At 46.7% G+C, this 20,291-nt stretch overlaps 1 protein-coding gene across 6 annotated transcripts in view; it reads right to left on the bottom strand.

The window, feature by feature from the left end:
* Positions 1-20,291, bottom strand: part of APAF1 (apoptotic peptidase activating factor 1) — a 182,981-nt gene that overhangs the window by 20,166 nt on the left and 142,524 nt on the right. For all 6 annotated transcript variants that reach the window (XM_068276989.1, XM_068276987.1, XM_068276986.1 and 3 more), the window contains one exon: positions 14,492-14,617. In XM_068276989.1, coding sequence (XP_068133090.1) covers positions 14,492-14,617 — 126 coding nt within the window. The remainder of the gene's footprint in view (positions 1-14,491; positions 14,618-20,291) is intronic.

The following is a 20,291-nucleotide window of genomic DNA, read 5'->3' as shown; positions in this document are numbered from 1 at the left end:
TATTAATCTGACTAATACATCTCTAAAAGAGGAACTGTAAGGTGGAAATGAACTCACCAGCAGTGTGAAGCTGATGACAGGTTTGTCAGAGAAAACTCTGAGGGGAACAAATCCTGCAGCCAATAAAAATCCAGCTGAAATCCCTCTCACTTAGTAATGTTATTTCCTGACTAATTAAAATTCAGTCTCGGATGCACAGCCTGGTGGGTAATGACACTGCATGTTGGTCTACTCCAAAGTTCGAGGGTAGGCAGAGAAACAAATTGCAGAACCCCAGCCCCACTGGTTCATGTAACGATTGGTGTCAGCACGCAGAGAGAATCTGATTATTGGTGATCTGCAGTATCACCAAGAATACAGATACTGTATATACCTGATTATTGATGATCTGCAGAATCACCGATAATACAAATATATTGCTAACCTCTGAACACCTGAAGCGTGTAAGTGTTTGGTGTAACAGTAGTAATTGGACCACTGGGGTAGCAGTCCAATGAGTAGAGACAGACTCTACTGCAGTCAAGGACTCCAGGAGAAGGAGACCCTGACTGATTTTGCAGCAGTGCCCCCTCTGAGGAGCAGGGGGCCCCTGCAGAAAGGCTGAGCACCCAAGGGGTGGGTGACAGCCAGAAAGGTCGGGCAGGCCGGGTCGGCAACACCAGTGGCGTAGCTAAGGAGCTGTGGGCCCTGGTGCAGGTTTTACATGGGGCCCCCCCAAGAACTTTATACATAGCAATTGATACAGCGCACCAAAACTTGCCAAGGACAACCACAGTGTCAGAGGTGCAAGAAGGGGATTGGGAACAGTGTGTTAAGGATTACTACTATTCAAAGCATCTATAGAAGTGATTATTACCAGCACAGGACCAATAGAGAGCTAATACTGTGATAGAGGGTGGACCCTTCGGGGCCCCTCTGGCCCAAGGGCCCCGGTGCGGTCGCTACCTCTGCACCCCCTATTGCTACGCCCCTGGGCAACACACAGACAGATAAAGTACCAAGACAGGAAGCTGATTCGGTATCCAAGGCAAGCAGGGTTTGGCAACAGGTAATCAGAGGTGTAAGGAACCGAATCAGAAAGCACAGGGAAAAGTCAGGAAAGCAATAAGTCATAACAGATATCAAACAATGCCTAGTCTGGGTGTGAGGTCCGTGGTCTCTACACCCTGGAACTAGTCTGATGTGTAACAGAATGATAACACAGGTTCCCTAGTCTGGGTGTAAGGTCCGTGGTCTCTACACCCTGGAACTGGTCTAAAAAATAACACAGATGATACACAGTATTCCTAGTCTGGGGTGTGAGGTCCGTGGTCTCTACACCCTGGAACTGGTCTAAAGAATAACACAGATGATACACAGTAAACTGGCTAAGTGTGGATTCCCAGGTCCACCTGGTTCCACCACACTGAAGGATCTGACTAAGGTCTGAGTGCTAACACATAGGTATTCGCAACGCCAGACAACCAGCAACTGAACAGCAAGAGATATATATAGTAAAGCGCTCCACAGCGCCGCCCAGCTCCCATCAACCAATCACCTGCTGAGCTGGGATCAGCTGACCGCCTCGATCAGCTGACCCTTCTCCTATTGGCATAAAGAGCCTGTCTTGCGGCGCGCGCGCGCGCAGCTCTCCATCTGTGTGCACTACTAGGTCCAGACAAACCAGAAGCATGTTGCTGCGGGGAAACCACCGCTCTGTGCGTGGATTCCGCCGCCTCACTGTCAGAACGCGCGGCGGTTTCTCTGAAATCCGTTACAGTAACCCCCCCCCCCCTCCCGAGAAGTGGACTACGGACACTTTCCACCAGGCTTCCTGGGATGTAAGTCATGGAACTCTTTCTTTAATTCTTCCGCATGCATGCGATAATCTAGCACCCAAGATCTCTCCTCTATGCCTTATTCCGTCCAGTGGACCAGATACTGCACAGAATTCTGCACCAGGCCAGAATTCAGAATCTTTTCAATCTCATACTCTGGTTGGTCATCCACCAACACAGGGGGGGGGGGGGGGGGGGGAGAGGAGTCCACCTGTACTGCTGGCTTCAACAGGGACACATGGAACGATCTCACACCTTTCATACTGGGTGGGAGATCAATGGCATACGTGACTTTATTGATTTTCTTGGCCACTGGAAAAGGTCCTGTAAACTTAGGACCCAGCTTGGGTGACAATTGTTTTAAGGCCAAGTGACAAGTGGACACCCATACCAAATCTCCTGGAGAGAATCTCCACTCTACAGACCTATGTTTATCGGCCTGCTTCTTCTGGGTTTGGAAAGCTTTCCCTAGGCTCTTCTTAACCATTCCCCAAATCTCTTTCAGAGCCCTCTGCCAATCCTCCAGAGCTGGGAAAGGAGTAGATGCGACCGGCAAAGGAGCAAACTTAGGTGATCTCCCTGACACCACCTGGAATGGGGAGAACCCAGAAGAAGAGCTCTTCAGATTGTTGTGCGCAAACTCTGCGAATGGCAAAAACTACCCAATCAGTTTGCGCATCAGCAACATAACACCTGAGGAATTGTTCCAGCGATTGGTTAACTCTCTCGGTCTGACCGTTGGTCTGTGGGTGGTAGCCTGATGAGAATGCGAGTTCCATGTCTAATTGATGGCAAAAGGCCCTCCAAAATTTTGAAACAAATTGGACTCCCCGATCTGACACTACATTTTCCGGAATGCCATGCAGCCGGAAGATGTGCAGGATGAAGAGATCAGCCAATTCCTGGGCCGAGGGGAGTCCTTTCAAAGGGACAAAGTGTGCCATCTTACTGAAACGGTCCACTACCACCCAAATGACTGACTTGCCTTCAGACCGAGAGAGTTCACCCACAAAATCCATGGAAATATGAGTCCAGGGTTCATTGGGGACTGGCAAGGACTGTAAAGTGCCAACGGGGGCCTGACGAGAGGGTTTACTTCTCGCACATACCGCACACTCTCTTACAAATTCCTTGCAATCTGTAACCAAGGTAGGCCACCAGGCACATCTAGCTACTAGATCCTGGGTTCTGGTGGCTCCAGGATGACCAGCATTCTTGTGAGAATGAAAGAATTGCAGGATTTGTAAGCGGAAAGGTAATGGCACAAACATGACCCCCTCAGGTTTTCCCTCTGGAACATCCTGTTGGTAGGGACTCAATGTGGCTGTCCAATCTCTCCATGTCTCAGTGGCTGCCAGAACTACCTTTGGGGGTAGGATGGTTTCAGGGGCTGCAGGCTGCACTGACTCGGGCTCAAAACACCTGGAGAGAGCATCGGCCTTGACATTCTTACTTCCAGGAGTATACATGATTACAAATCTGAATCTTGCAAAAAACAGGGACCACCGGGCCTGGCGAGGGCTAAGTCTCTTAGCCCCCTCAATATACTCCAAATTCTTGTGATCTGTATAAACTGTGATAATAAGTTCTGCACCCTCTAACCAGTGTCGCCATTCCTCAAACGCCAATTTGATGGCCAGGAGCTCCCGGTTGCTGATGTCATAGTTTTTCTCGGCGGGTGAAAATCTGCGAGAAAAGTAGGCACATGGGTGCAGCTTGCCCTGCAAACCTGATCTCTGAGACAACACAGCTCCCACCCCCACCTCTGAGGCATCAACTTCTACAATGAAGGGAAAGGTGACGTCAACATGACTCAGTATTGGGGCAGAACAAAACAGTTTCTTTAGGGTCGAAAAGGCCGCATGAGCTTCTGGTGACCAGTGATGAGTGTCAGCCCCTTTCCTGGTGAGAGGAGAGATGATGGTAGAGTACCCCTTAATGAATCTTCTGTAGTAATTAGCAAACCCCAGGAATCTCTGAAGTGCCTTCAGCCCCACAGGCTGAGGCCACTCCAGGACAGCAGAAACTTTCCCTGGGTCCATCGAGAGACCAGAAGTGGAGATAATGTACCCCAAGAAGGCTACTGACTCTACCTCGAAGAGGCATTTCTCCAGTTTGGCATAAAGTTGATTCTGTCTTACCTTTTTTTAAAACCCATCTGACATGCTGGCGATGTTCAGAGAGACTGGACGAAAAGATTAGTATATCGTCCAAGTAAACCAGAACAAACTTCCCCAACACTTCCCTGAACACCTCATTGATTAACTCCTGGAAGACGGCTGGTGCGTTGCACAACCCAAAGGGCATCACCAGGTACTCGTAATGCCCGTCGGGTGTGTTGAAGGCCGTCTTCCATTCGTCACCGTCCCTGATACGGACTAGATTGTATGCACCCCTGAGATCTAGCTTGGAAAAAATCTTGACGTTGGTCACCTGCGTGAACAAATCGTCAATCAAAGGCAAAGGGTAGCGGTTTTTCACTGTGATCTTATTCAGGCCTCGATAATCTATACAAGGACGGAGGCCTCCGTCTTTTTTCTTTACAAAAAAGAAACCTGCCCCTGCTGGTGAACGAGAGGGACGGATGAACCCTTTCGCCAAGTTTTCCCTGATGTATTCCTGCATAGCTATTTTCTCCGGCCCAGACAGGTTATAAAGATGACCTCTGGGCGGCATACAACCAGATCTCAGATCGATGGGACAATCGAAGGCACGATGGGGGGGAAGTTTGTCCGCTGACTTAGGACAGAAGACGTCAGCAAATTCTGCATATTGTCTCGGTACACCTTCAACCTGAATGTTGGTATTACCCATGGTTACTTTCGCTAAACAATGATGATAACAATGGGATGACCAGCTCGTTAGCTGACCTGAAACCCAGTCTATCTGAAGCGAGTGAATTTGTAACCAGGGCATGCCAAGAATGATGGTAGAGGTTGCCATATGCAAAACCAGAAATTGCAGATTCTCCCCATGTAACACCCCCACACCGAGTTGCAAACTTGGAGTTCGGGATAAGGGGTGTCTACTCTGCAGAGGAGAGTCATCTACAGCAGTGACCAGGATCGGTTGCTCCAAAGGGAGCATGGGTATTCCCAATTTTTTAGCAAAATCGTAATCAATAAAATTAGCCTCTGAACCGGAATCAATGAAAGCTTCAGTGGAAACAGTCTGACCCTCCCATGTGACAGAACAGGGAAGTAGCAGACGATTGTCATGTAGAGGTAAAGACTGCGCGCCTAGGGTATTACCTCTGACTACTCCTAGGCGGCAGCGTTTCCCGACTTCCTGGGGCAATTCTGCACTCTATGACCCTCCTCTGCACAGTACAAACAAAGCTGTTCTGTTTTCCTGCGATTCCTCTCTGCCCGCGTTAGTTTGGACTGACCAATTTGCATTGGCTCAGGTGGTGGTGAGGCCGGTGGAGAAGTGGTATAGGAGACATATCTGATTCGGTCTTTACCACGGGTTTGTCTTTGATATCGTAACCGGCGATCAACCCGCACTGCCAAAGAGATTGCTTCCTCAATGGTTTTTGGTTCAGGGTATCCCAACATCAACCCAGAGACTGCGTCTGATAACCCTGATAGGAAACTATCCAGCAATGCAAAAGCCCCCCACCTGGCCGACACCGACCACTTCCTGAACTCCGCTGCATAAACCTCCACAGGATCCTTGCCCTGGCGCAAGGTTTTTAACTTCCGCTCCGCGGTAGAGGAAATGTCTGGATCATCATAGATTATGGCCATGAACTTAAAAAAACTCCTCAACTGACCTGAGTGCTTCATGCCCTGACTCTAAATTATACGCCCAGGTCTGAGCATCCCCTGAGAGTAAGGTCTTAATAAAGATAATTCACTGTGCCTCTGTTCTTGACAGGTTAGGCCTCCATTCAAAATATGACATTACACGATTCTTAAAACTCTGAAAGTCAGATCTATGGCCAGAAAACGTTTCAGGTACAGACATTCTCAAGTCTGTAATAGGAGAGGATCGCACTGAATTTACAGTCGTCTGAAGGACTTGTAGTGACCCAGATAAAGCAGAGATCTGGGCCTGCTGACCATCCATCACTCTGATGAGGTTTTCCAACGAGGTGTTGAGTATGTCAATAATACTGCTAAGTGCGTCCATATTGGTTTGGTCTGGCGTTCTGTAACGATTGGTGTCAGCACGCAGAGAGAATCTGATTATTGGTGATCTGCAGTATCACCAAGAATACAGATATATACCTGATTATTGATGATCTGCAGAATCACCGATAATACAGATATATTGCTAACCTCTGGACACCTGAAGCGTGTAAGTGTTTGGTGTAACAGTAGTAAATGGACCACCGGGGTAGCAGGTGGTCCAATGAGTAGAGACAGACTCTACTGCAGTCAAGAACTCCAGGAGAAGGAGACCCTGACTGATTTTGCAGCTGTGCCCCCTCTGAGGAGCAGGGGGCCCCTGCAGAAAGGCTGAGCACCCAAGGGGTGGGTGACAGCCAGAAAGGTCGGGCAGGCCGGGTTCGGCAACACACAGACAGATAAAGTACAAAGACAGGAAGCTGATTCGGTATCCAAGGCAAGCAGGGTTTGGCAACAGGTAATCAGAGATGCAAGGTACCGAATCAGAAAGCACAGGGAAAGTCAGGAAAGCAACAAGTCATAACAGATATCAAACAATGCCTATTTTGGGTGTGAGGTCCGTGGTCTCTACACCCTGGAATTAGTCTGATGTATAACAGAATGATAACACAAGTTCCCTAGTCTGGGTGTGAGGTCCGTGATCTCTACACCCTGGAACTAGTCTGATGTATAACAGAATGATAACACAGGTTCCCTAGTCTGGGTGTGAGGTCCGTGGTCTCTACACCCTGGAACTGGTCTAAGGAATAAGACAGATGATACACAGTATTCCTAGTCTGGGGTGTGAGGTCCGTGGTCTCTACACCCTGGAACTGGTCTAAAGAATAACACAGATGATACACAGTATTCCTAGTCTGGGGTGTGAGGTCCGTGGTCTCTACACCCTGGAACTGGTCTAAAGAAGAACACAGATGATACACAGTATTCCTAGTATGGGGTGTGAGGTCCGTGGTTTCTACACCCTGGAACTGGTCTAAAGAATAACACAGATGATACACAGTACACTGGCTAAGTGTGGATTCCCAGGTTCCACCACACTGAAGGATCTGACTAAGGTCTGAGTGCTAACACATAGGTATTCGCAACGCCAGACAACCAGCAACTGAACAGCAAGATATATAGTAAAGCGCTCCACAGCGCCGCCCAGCTCCCATCAACCAATCACCAGCTGAGCTGGGATCAGCTGACCGCTTCGATCAGCTGACCCTTCTCCTATTGGCACAAAGAGCCTGTCTAGCGGCACGCGTGCACGTAGCTCTCCATCTGTGTGCACTACTAGGTCCAGACAAACCAGAAGCATGTTGCTGCGGGGAAACCACCGCTCTGTGCGCGGATTCCGCCTCCTCACTGTCAGAACGTGCGGCGGTTTCTCCGCAATCCGTCACAGTTCACAAGACAGCTTTAATATACCCTTTTCTCAAGAACCATCAGAACTGGGGGGCTGCAATTGGACACAGATGTAGTTTGGAGAGTCCCCTCCCTACCCTCATGATGTATGAGGTATTAATGGTGATATCTGAGATATTGGGGCTCAAATATTAGTACCATAATCTAATACTGTAGAAAATGTGATCAGACACAGCTCCAGCATAGTAGCCTAGTGGAGAGCAGAGAAATAGAAGCAGCAGCACAGGATCAGACACAGCTCTGGTATAGCAGCCTAGTGGAGAGCAGAGAAATAGAAGCAGCAGCACAGGATCAGACACAGCTCTGGTATAGCAGCCTAGTGGAGAGCAGAGAAATAGAAGCAGCAGCACAGGATCGGACACAGCTCCAGCATAGTAGCCTAGTGGAGAGCAGAGAAATAGAAGCAGCAGCACAGGATCAGACACAGCTCTGGTATAGCAGCCTAGTGGAGAGCAGAGAAATAGAAGCAGCAGCACAGGGTGAGACACAGCTCTGGTATAGCAGCCTAGTGGAGAGCAGAGAAATAGATGCAGCAGCACAGGACCGGACACAGCTCTGGCATAGCAGCCTAGTGGAGAGCAGAGAAATAGAAGCAGCAGCACAGGATCAGATACAGCTCTGGTATAGCAGCCTAGTGGAGAGCAGGGAAATAGAAGCAGCAGCACAGGATCGGACACAGCTCTGGTATAGCACCCTAGTGGAGAGCAGGGAAATAGATGCAGCTGCACAGGGTCAGAGAAAGCTCTAGCATAGCAGCCTAGTGGAGAGCAGGGAAATAGACGCAGCAGCACAGGGTCAGACAACTCCGACATAGCAGCCTAGTGGAGAGCAGAGAAATAGATGCAGCAGCACAGGATCTGACACAGCTCTGGCATAGCAGCCTAGTGGAGAGCAGAGAAATAGATGCAGCAGCACAGGGTGAGACACAGCTCTGGTATAGCAGCCTAGTGGAGAGCAGAGAAATAGAAGCAGCAGCACGGGATGGGACACAGCTCTGGTATAGCAGCCTAGTGGAGAGCAGAGAAATAGAAGCAGCAGCACAGGGTCAGACACAGCTCTGGCAAAGCAGCCTAGTGGAGGGCAGAGAAATAGAAGCAGCAGCACAGGATGGGACACAGCTCTGGTATAGCAGCCTAGTGGAAAGCAGAGAAACAGATGCAGCAGCACAGGATGGGACACAGCTCTGGTATAGCAGCCTAGTGGAGAGCAGAGAAATAGACGCAGCAGCACAGGATCAGACACAGCTCTGGCATAGCAGCCTAATGGAGAGCAGAGAAATAGAAGCAGCAGCACAGGATCGGACACAGCTCTGGCATAGCAGCCTAGTGGAGGGCAGAGAAATAGAAGCAGCAGCACAGGATCAGACACAGCTCTGGCATAGCAGCCTAGTGGAGAGCAGAGAAATAGATGCAGCAGCACAGGATCGGACACAGCTCTGGCATAGCAGCCTAGTGGAGGGCAGAGAAATAGAAGCAGCAGCACAGGATGGGACACAGCTCTGGCAAAGCAGCCTAGTGGAAAGCAGAGAAACAGATGCAGCAGCACAGGGTCAGACACAGCTCTGGCATAGCAGCCTAGTGGAGAGCAGAGAAATAGAAGCAGCAGCTCAGGATCGGACACAGCTCTGGCATAGCAGCCTAGTGGAGAGCAGAGAAATAGACGCAGCAGCACAGGGTCAGACACAGCTCTGGTATAGCAGCCTAGTGGAGAGCAGAGAAATAGAAGCAGCAGCACAGGATCAGATACAGCTCTGGCATAGCAGCCTAGTGGAGAGCAGAGAAATAGATGCAGCAGCACAGGATCAGATACAGCCCTGGTATAGCAGCCTACTGGAGAGCAGAGAAAAAGAAGCAGCAGCACAGGATCGGACACAGCTCTGGCATAGCAGCCTAGTGGAGAGCAGAGAAATAGAAGCAGCAGCACAGGATCGGACACAGCTCTGGTATAGCAGCCTAGTGGAGAGCAGAGAAATGGAAGCAGCAGCACAGGGTCAGACACAGCTCTGGCATAGCAGCCTAGTGGAGAGCAGAGAAATAGAAGCAGCAGCACAGGATCAGACACAGCTCTGGCATAGCAGCCTAGTGGAGGGCAGAGAAATAGAAGCAGCAGCACAGGATGGGACACAGCTCTGGCAAAGCAGCCTAGTGGAAAGCAGAGAAACAGATGCAGCAGCACAGGGTCAGACAAAGCTCTGGTATAGCAGCCTAGTGGAGAGTAGAGAAATAGACGCAGCAGCACAGGATCAGACACAGCTCTGGCATAGCAGCCTAGTGGAGAGCAGAGAAATAGATGCAGCTGCACAGGGTCAGACACAGCTCTGGTATAGCAGCCTAGTGGAGAGTAGAGAAATAGACGCAGCAGCACAGGATCAGACACAGCTCTGGCATAGCAGCCTAATGGAGAGCAGAGAAATACAGTGGTGTGAAAAACTATTTGCCCCCTTCCTGATTTCTTATTCTTTTGCATGTTTGTCACACTTAAATGTTTCTGCTCATCAAAAACCGTTAACTATTAGTCAAAGATAACATAATTGAACACAAAATGCATTTTTAAAATGATGGTTTTTATTATTTAGTGAGAAAAAAAAACTCAAAACCTACATGGCCCTGTGTGAAAAAGTGATTTCCCCCCTTGTTAAAAAATAACTTAACTGTGGTTTATCACACCTGAGTTCAGTTTCTGTAGTCAACCCCAGGCCTGATTACTGCCACACCTGTTTCAATCAAGAAATCACTTAAATAGGAGATATCTGACACAGAGAAGTAGACCAAAAGCACCTCAAAAGCTAGACATCATGCCAAGATCCAAAGAAATTCAGGAAGAAATGAGAACAAAAGTACTGTAATTGAGATCTATCAGTCTGGTAAAGGCTATAAAGCCATTTCTAAAGCTTTGGGACTCCAGCGAACCACAGTAAGAGCCATTATCCACAAATGGCAAAAACATGGAACAGTGATGAACCTTCCCAGGAGTGGCCAGCCGACCAAAATTACCCCAAGAGCGCAGAGAAAACTCATCCGAGAGGCCGCAAAAGACCCCAGGACAACATCTAAAGAGTTGCAGGCCTCACTTGCCTCAATTAAGGTCAGTGTTCACCGACTCCACCATAAGAAAGAGACTGGGCAAAAACGGCCTGCGTGGCAGATATCCAAGGCGCAAACCACTTTTAAGCAAAAAGAACATTAAGACTCGTCTCAATTTTGCTAAAAAACATCTCAATGATTGCCAAGACTTTTTGGAAAATACCTTGTGGACCGACGAGACAAAAGTTGAACTTTTTGGAAGGTGTGTGTCCCGTTACATCTGGCGTAGAAGTAACACAGCATTTCAGCAAAAGAAAATCATACCAACAGTAAAATATGGTGGTGGTAGTGTGATAGTCTGGGGTTGTTTTGCTGCTTCAGGACCTGGAAGGCTTGCTGTGATCGATGGAACCATGAATTCTACTGTCTACCAAAAAATTCTGAAGGAAAATGTCCAGCCATCTGTTCGTCAACTCAAGATGAAGCGATCTTGGGTGCTGCAGCAGGACAATGACCCAAAACACACCAGCAAATCCACCTCTGAATGGCTGAAGAAAAACAAAATGAAGACTTTGGAGTGGCCTAGTCAAAGTCCTGACCTGAATCCTATTGAGATGTTGTGGCATGACCTTAAAAAGGCGGTTCATGCTATAAACCCCTCAAATAAAGCTGAATTACAACAATTCTGCAAAGATGAGTGGGCCAAAATTCCTCCAGAGCGCTGTAAAAGACTTGTTGCAAGTTATCGCAAACGCTTGATTGCAGTTATTGCAGCTAAGGGTGGCCCAACCAGTTATTAGGTTCATGGGGCAATTTCTTTTTCACACAGGGCCATGTAGGTTTTGAGTTTTTTCTCTCACTAAATAATAAAAACCATCATTTAAAACTGCATTTTGTGTTCAATTATGTTATCTTTGACTAATAGTTAACGGTTTTTGATGAGCAGAAACATTTAAGTGTGACAAACATGCAAAAGAATAAGAAATCAGGAAGGGGGCAAATAGTTTTTCACACCACTGTAGAAGCAGCAGCACAGGATCGGACACAGCTCTGGTATAGCAGCCTAGTGGAGAGCAGGGAAATTGAAGCAGCAGCACAGGATCGGACACAGCTCTGGTATAGCAGCCTAGTGGAGAGCAGGGAAATAAAAGCAGCAGCACAGGATCGGACACAGCTCTGGCATAGCAGCCTAGTGGAGAGCAGAGAAATAGAAGCAGCAGCACAGGATCAGACACAGCTCTGGTATAGCAGCCTAGTGGAGAGCAGAGAAATAGATGCAGCAGCACAGGATCAGATACAGCCCTGGTATAGCAGCCTACTGGAGAGCAGAGAAAAAGAAGCAGCAGCACAGGATCGGACACAGCTCCAGCATAGTAGCCTAGTGGAGAGCAGAGAAATAGAAGCAGCAGCACAGGATCAGATACAGCTCTGGTATAGCAGCCTAGTGGAGAGCAGAGAAATAGAAGCAGCAGCACAGGATGGGACACAGCTCCAGCATAGTAGCCTAGTGGAGAGCAGAGAAATAGAAGCAGTAGCACAGGATCAGACACAGCTCTGGCATAGCAGCCTAGTGGAGAGCAGAGAAATAGAAGCAGCAGCACAGGATCAGATACAGCCCTGGTATAGCAGCCTACTGGAGAGCAGAGAAAAAGAAGCAGCAGCACAGGATCGGACACAGCTCTGGCATAGCAGCCTAGTGGAGAGCAGAGAAATAGAAGCAGCAGCACAGGATCGGACACAGCTCCAGCATAGTAGCCTAGTGGAGAGCAGAGAAATAGAAGCAGCAGCACAGGATCAGATACAGCTCTGGTATAGCAGCCTAGTGGAGAGCAGGGAAATAGAAGCAGCAGCACAGGATCGGACACAGCTCTGGTATAGCAGCCTAGTGGAGAGCAGAGAAATAGATGCAGCAGCTCAGGATCGGACACAGCTCTGGCATAGCAGCCTAGTGGAGAGCAGAGAAATAGATGCAGCAGCACAGGGTCAGACAAAGCTCTAGCATAGCAGCCTAGTGGAGAGCAGAGAAATAGATGCAGCAGCACAGGGTCAGACAAAGCTCTAGCATAGCAGCCTAGTGGAGAGCAGAGAAATAGATGCAGCAGCACAGGATCAGACACAGCTCTGGTATAGCAGCCTAGTGGAGAGCAGAGAAATAGATGCAGCAGCACAGGATCGGACACAGCTCTGGTATAGCAGCCTAGTGGAGAGCAGAGAAATAGATGCAGCAGCACAGGGTCAGACAACTCCGGCATAGCAGCCTAGCGGAGAGCAGAGAAATAGCAGAGAATAACACAGTGAAAAACACTCTTTTATGCATTTCAGATTCTCATTCAAAGAACAAGAATCCCTCCATGATTGAGTATCGTAAATGGAATTTTGTAAAAATAGGGACTCTGTAGCGATTTTCTGTGTGAAACAGGGCCCTAAGCCATCAGTATAAACCTGGGTAGCTATTTAAAAAAAAAGAAAAAGAAAAAGACGTTTCTTCAATGAAGGGTATCTAGCTCTGTGTGCCAGTAAACATGATTCCTCCCATGCTGCATGAGGCATTTTTTCTATACCACACTGACAGGGTGAGAGGATTATTTTCTCACTTTTGCGCATCTCTTCTTCTTCACAACACACTGTGTTTTGTAAAAAAAAATTCCTCTCCTTACAGTTCATATTTAAAAAGAGATTCTCAAAGTTTGTTTACTTCCTGGAAAATGACTTATTGCTGCATCTTCTTCACTTACGTAACCGACCACTTTAATATTAATTCCCCTTTCTGATTCTGCAAAAAGAGAATCTGAAGCAGATTTTTTTTTACCTCTTATTGTTGTGAAGGCATCTTCAGCATTAAAATCCAGGCAGGTTGTTTTGCCGTATCCCCCCAGCAGAACGAGTATTATGTCCCCCAGAAATGCCCTAAATAGATTATACGATTGCAGAATTTTCCTTCCTGGAAAAGGCGGAGCTGTGCGCAGTTGCTCTGCCTCTTCTCCAGTCAATCTCCGCCTCTCCCCGCCCCTCTTAGTGAAAGAAGATTGAGAGGGGAGGGGAGAAGCAGAGATCGGCAGAGATTGACAGGAGAAGAGGCAGAGCTTCTGCGCACAGCTCTGCCTTCTTCCAGGCAACAAAATCTGCGACCTGAAATGAAGTGGAATTTAGGGCATTTCTGGGGGAAATAATACTCATTCTGCCACATGGGATGTGGCGCAACAATTTTCTATAACTACTCCCTAATATTAACCTGATCCTGGTTATTTTAAAGGGGCACTATGGCGAAAAATTTTAAAATTTAAAATAAGTACAGTTTTTTTCCCCAGGCTAAAATGAGCCATAAATTACTTTTCTCCTATGTTGCTGTCACTTACAGTGGGTAGTAGAAATCTGACAGAAGCGACAGGTTTTGGACTAGTCCATCTCATCATGGGGGATTCTCAGGGATTTATTTATTTTCAAAAGCACTTAGTGAATGGCAGTTGCTCTATCCAACTGCCAAAAAAACTGTGTAGTGAGCAGGGAAGCTGGCCAGCATCATTGTTTAAATCCTTTTCAGGGAATATCTTTATAAAGAATAAAAGCCTTGCTGAGAATCCCCTATGAAGAGATGGACTAGTCCAAAAAATGTCGCTTCTGTCAGATTTCTACTACCTACTGTGACAGCAACATAGGAGAAAAGTAATTTATGGCTCATTTTACTCTGGGAAAAAATGTACTTATTTGTCTACGTTCGCACATATTTTAAATGTTTCGCCATAGTGCCCCATTAATGCTACACCCTTAATGTTAACCCAGTCCTGACACCTAAGATACCCCCCCTCCAAGCGTAAAGTCGTACTCACCCTACCCCTTCCCCCATAATTTAAACTCCTTACATCTTGTAACACTAATAACTAGTGCTAACCTCCTCTTTCCTATCCCATATTTCATAACAACACACATGTTGAAGACTGTTAAGATCGTTGTCACATATACAGCTGTTTTGGAGGAAGAGGTCTTTGCAAGTTCTTATATTGGAGGTGCGGAAAACATGTTATGAAGCGCTACTGCCCTGGGGGCTCCTATCAAGCTTTCATTTATACAGATACATTTTAATAGCGCAGTATATATAATTATTCATTCATACCCTGATTTCGCCTTCATCATCTCCGGTGGCTAGACAGCTGCTGTCTGATGTAAAGTTGCAGCACCGCACACAGCCCTGGTGACCATGCAGCTCGAGCAGAGGAGAGGATCCAGAAAAACTCCAAATCTGACAGAAGAGAAAAGATTTTATTTCAAGTCCGTTTCGTCCAAATAAAATAGGCCTCAGTTAGCAATGTATGCAAAATGACAACTGCCTATGTTAACACTCTTGCCTTGCAGCACAAAGGTCCCAGCCAGGACACGATCTGCATGGAGTTTGTGTGTTCTCCCTGTGCTTGTGTGGGTTTTCTCTGGGCACTCTGGTTTCCTACCGCAACCAAAGACATACTGGTAGATGAACTGAGTTTCCCTATAATCTTGACTTTAGAATGACAAAGGCACAATATATAACAAGCTTTACTGAGACAGTCGTGTGTCCTGTTGAATGTTTTTTGGAAAATGCTGAGCAAAATGTGTCAGTGCTAAACAAATGTGAATACTATGATGCCCTACAGTATTATACAGTGTAAATCGAGATTGTTTGCTCATAAAATGGCCCAGAGCAAAATCTTGGTTTAGGCTCCCTGCACACTGCATGCGATTCCGATTCTGCTTTTTAATCGGTTTTTACATCCGATTCCGATTTTTAGTCTTTAACCACTTTCCCCCCGCCCGTACGAATTTCTCCGTCCCTTTTTCCATCCTTTAACCCCCAGGGACGGAGAAATCCGTACTTTGCGCACTCCCGCCGCTGTCCGCGCTCCCGCTCATAAACACGCCGCCCGCTGCTAGTAAACACGCCGCCGCCCGCTCGGAGATCAATGAACGGGAAAATCCATTCCCGTTCATTGATCTAAGCCCCGCAATGATCCGCTGCTCTCCGATGGAGCGCGATCATTGTGATCTTACCCAGCCTTCAAGTACTTCCTCCAAGCTTCCGGAAGGACGCTTGGAGGTCGCATTAAAACAAAAAGTTACTGTGGCCATCTTGTAAAACTACACCCTACACATTTTTCACATACAAATAAATTACTTTTACACAAAAAATTAACTCATTACCTCCCACACTTCCAAATTTTTTTTTTTTGTAATTTAAAAAAAAAAAAAAAATGTACAATAAAAAAAAATACATAAATAAATAGTTACCTTAGGGACTGAACTTTTTAAATATTTATGTCAGGAGGGTACAACACTGTTACTTTATAAACTATGGGCTTGTAATTAGGGATGGACGCAAAACTGAAAAAAATGCACCTTTATTTCCAAATAAAATATTGGCGCCAAACATTGTGATAGGGACAATTTTATAACAGTTTTATAACCGGGACAAAAGGGCAAATACATTTCATGGGTTTTAATTACAGTAGCATGCATTAATTAAAAACTATAATGGCCGAAAACTGAAAAATAATTAATTTTTTCCCAGATTTTTCCTATTTTCCCATTAAAACACATTTAGAATAAAATAATACTTGGCATAATGTCCCACCTAAAGAAAGCCTAATTAGTGGTGGAAAAAACAAGATATAGATCGTTTAATTGTGATAAGTAATGATAAAGTTATAGACGAATGAATGGAAGGAGCACTGAAAGGTGAAAATTGCTCTGGTGGTCAGGGGGTAAAACATCTCAGTGGTGAAGTGGTTAATGCATGCTGCATTTTTTTTAACCTTTTTTTGTTGAATGTATTCAGGGTAAATCGGAATCGCAAAACAGATTTGCACTGTGCAGGGAGCCTTACACTCAAGTCATATATGGTGTCTAGGAGTCTCCCCTCTCCTTACACAGCATACCTGGTCCCCCCTATGTCTATGCAGCGTAGCTGGTGAATATTGGTCCCTCCTACACCTATGCAGTGTACCTAGTGTCTAGTGGTCATCCCCTATGTCTATCCAGCGAAGCTGGTGTCTAGTGGTCCCCCACTCCACCTATACAGCACACCTGGTGTCTGGTGGTCTCCTCTCCCCCTATGCAGCATACCTGATGTCTAGTGGTCCCCACTCCTCCTATGCAGCATACCTGATGTCTAGTGGTCCCCATTCCTCCTATACAGCACACCTGGTGTCTGGTGGTCTCCTCTCCCCCTATGCAGCATACCTGATGTCTAGTGGTCCCCACTCCACCTATACAGCACACCTGATGTCTAGTGGTCCCCACTCCTCCTATGCAGCATACCTGATGTCTAGTGGTCCCCACTCCACCTATACAGCACACCTGGTGTCTGGTGGTCTCCTCTCCCCCTATGCAGCATACCTGATGTTTAGTGGTCCCCACTCCTCCTATGCAGCATACCTGATGTCTAGTGGTCCCCACTCCTCCTATGCAGCATACCTGATGTCTAGTGGTCCCCATTCCTCCTATACAGCACACCTGGTGTCTGGTGGTCTCCTCTCCCCCTATGCAGCATACCTGATGTCTAGTGGTCCCCACTCCTCCTATGCAGCATACCTGATGTCTAGTGGTCCCCACTCCTCCTATGCAGCATACCTGATGTCTAGTGGTCCCCACTCCTCCTATGCAGCATACCTGATGTCTAGTGGTCCCCACTCCTCCTATGCAGCATACCTGATGTCTAGTGGTCCCCACTCCACCTATACAGCACACCTGGTGTCTGGTGGTCTCCTCTCCCCCTATGCAGCATACCTGATGTCTAGTGGTCCCCACTCCTCCTATGCAGCATACCTGATGTCTAGTGGTCCCCACTCCTCCTATGCAGCATACCTGATGTCTAGTGGTCCCCACTCCTCCTATGCAGCATACCTAAAGTCTAGTGGTCCCCACTCCACCTATTCAGCACACCTGGTGTCTGGTGGTCTCCTCTCCCCCTATGCAGCATACCTGATGTCTAGTGGTCCCCACTCCTCCTATGCAGCATACCTGATGTCTAGTGGTCCCCACTCCTCCTATACAGCACACCTGGTGTCTGGTGGTCCCCACTCCTCCTATGCAGCATACCTGATGTCTAGTGGTCCCCACTCCACCTATACAGCACACCTGATGTCTGGTGGTCTCCTCTCCCCCTATGCAGCATACCTGATGTCTAGTGGTCCCCACTCCACCTATACAGCACACCTGGTGTCTGGTGGTCTCCTCTCCCCCTATGCAGCATACCTGGTGTCTAGTGGTCCCCACTCCTCCTATGCAGCATACCTGATGTCTAGTGGTCCCCACTCCTCCTATGCAGCATACCTGATGTCTAGTGGTCCCCACTCCACCTATACAGCACACCTGGTGTCTGGTGGTCTCCTCTCCCCCTATGCAGCATACCTGATGTCTAGTGGTCCCCACTCCACCTATAGAGCACACCTGGTGTCTGGTGGTCTCCTCTCCCCCTATGCAGCATACCTGATGTCTAGTGGTCCCCACTCCTCCTATGCAGCATACCTGATGGCTAGTGGTCCCCACTCCACCTATACAGCACACCTGGTGTCTGGTGGTCTCCTCTCCCCCTATGCAGCATACCTGGTGTCTAGTTGCACCCTCCCCACACACACCTATGCAGCGAACCTGACGTCATGTGGTTCTCCCCTCCCTCTGCGGTGACCTGGTGTTTAGTGGTCCCCACTCGGCTTATGCAGCATACCTGGTGTCTAGTGGTTCTCCCCTCTGCCTATGCAGCATAACTGGTGACTAGTGGTCTCCCTCTCCAGATCACTGTTCCCTGGTGGCTAGTGGCCGCCTTGCACTCCACGTCCCTTAATTGCATTATTGTAGAGTGTACTGAATTTCTCGGTTATTAACTTGTATGTATGTGTTTGGGATGTGAGAGGAAACCCACATACAAAAATATACAAACTCTGTGCATATAATTCTCTGGCTAGGATTTGAACTGAGGACCCAGTGCTGCAAGACAAGAGTGCTATCCATTACACCACCATCTGGATTATACACCAGTTGCTCTGGATGCAGTTAACCAGCAGATTACAAAGAAAGAATTTACATTGTTTAATCCATTTTTTTCTGAATGTGTGCTAGAAGTGATACTGTATATGTTTATTGTTTCAGAAAACAAGGCCATGCTTAGGAACAAAACACGCAGCTCCTGAGACAATCTGATAAACAAGGCTATGGTTGCCTGGTGCCGGCCCAATATCCAAAGCCACTCAGAAGAATAGTAAAATAGAAATATCTGATAATAATGTACAACAAGCAGTATCCCACAGCAAACCATCATATAACATATCATATCATATATAAATTACAATATAAACCCAAAAGAGCAGAAGAGGCCATAAGCAGTCTCAATAATATGTATACTACTGAAAACTATGGTTATAAAGACAAGATTTTCCTGCAGATAAGTGACCCTGTTTACATAGCTCAATAATATTACACAGTATTTATTATGATTATTTTTAAAAAAAGGTTCGGTTAACTTTAAACCTACCACTATGTAAAAGCAAAAAAACAAATTGAAGCTGGGTTTACACTTGCTTTTTTGTGTATTACAAAATGCAGTACTCCCTATGTTAATAGGGAGGTTTGCGGTAATTCACATCACATGCAATTTTTCATATGTGCTGTGCGAATGTACAAAAATCCTGACAGCCGGCTGTATTTTTTCATACTCCACATGTGATTTCTCTCTGTTTTACATTAGCTGCTGTGGGAAAATACAATTTTTTTTTTGCATATGAATACTCGTGAGTTTAGAGAAAAACAGGAGCAAAATTACAAAAAATTTGAACCCATCCTAAAAAGTATACAATAATTACATATGTAAAATATTTCTAAATGGTAACTAACATATGAAGAACTGGCATGTTAGCAAACAGAGATCTACAATTCTAGGAGCCTAAGCCAGAATTGTTTAAAGTATAACCTTAACTGTGTGCACTTCATGACTACCACCTACTGCATAACTACAGCATATGCTGCATTTATAATGGAAAAAATAAGTAAAAACAGGGCAGGCAAATATTCATCTGAAACGAATGCCTCCCCCTAGTGGTTATTACACAATCCTATGTTCCAGCACTTCAGAGAAGTGACAGCTCCATTCATATTGGAAAATATATAGGTACCTTCTTGCTCATGCATTTACAATAAGCAGCAGTGATCTTAGAATCACCTTCACAGTCCATTCAAATATTGTGCAACACCATCAGTAAGAGGGCTCTATGTCCTCTTTACTGAAAAACACTCAGTTAAAGTAACTTAAGACATAGGCTGCCATATTTATTTTGTTAAACAGTGCCAGAAGCATAGAATGATGAGAGAGCCAACACATTAAACAGAGATTTTATATACAGAGGCTGAGTTGTCCCCATTGTCTACACACTTGGGGCCAAAATTTTTTTTTTTTTTAACGACTTAACCAGCCCGCAGGTTGTTTTCACCTTAAAGGATACAGGAGGTGAAAATGATAAGTGTACACAAAGATGGAGTCAGTAAGGTGGATTTGACAGGAAAGATAAGGGAGATCAAGGACATGACAAAAAGAAGGGGGACTTCTCCTTGTATGGAATGTAACTGCTGTGATTCTATTGTAAGGGGCACCTACGTAGAGCATCCACATACAGGGAAAAAGGTGGACATTGGTTCAATGTACACCTGCAAGAGTACGTTTCTAGTTTATGCCCTCAAGTGCCCTTGCGGAATGTCCTACGTGGGTGAGACCACAAGACCGGTTGAGTCTAGAATACAGGAACACAGGGGCTGCATTCGCGGTTACAAGCCGGGGATGAAGGCCTGGTGGCCAGACATTTTTATGATCGTGGCCATGGGGTGTCGCAGCTTCACTGGCTGGTGTTGGATCACGTTCCACCTCTCCAAAGAGGAGGGGATAGAGAGAGAATTTT

This window comes from Hyperolius riggenbachi, chromosome 3 (assembly GCF_040937935.1).
Source record: "Hyperolius riggenbachi isolate aHypRig1 chromosome 3, aHypRig1.pri, whole genome shotgun sequence".
Lineage (NCBI taxonomy): Eukaryota > Metazoa > Chordata > Amphibia > Anura > Hyperoliidae > Hyperolius > Hyperolius riggenbachi.
This window is presented reverse-complemented; position numbering and strand designations above follow the sequence as displayed.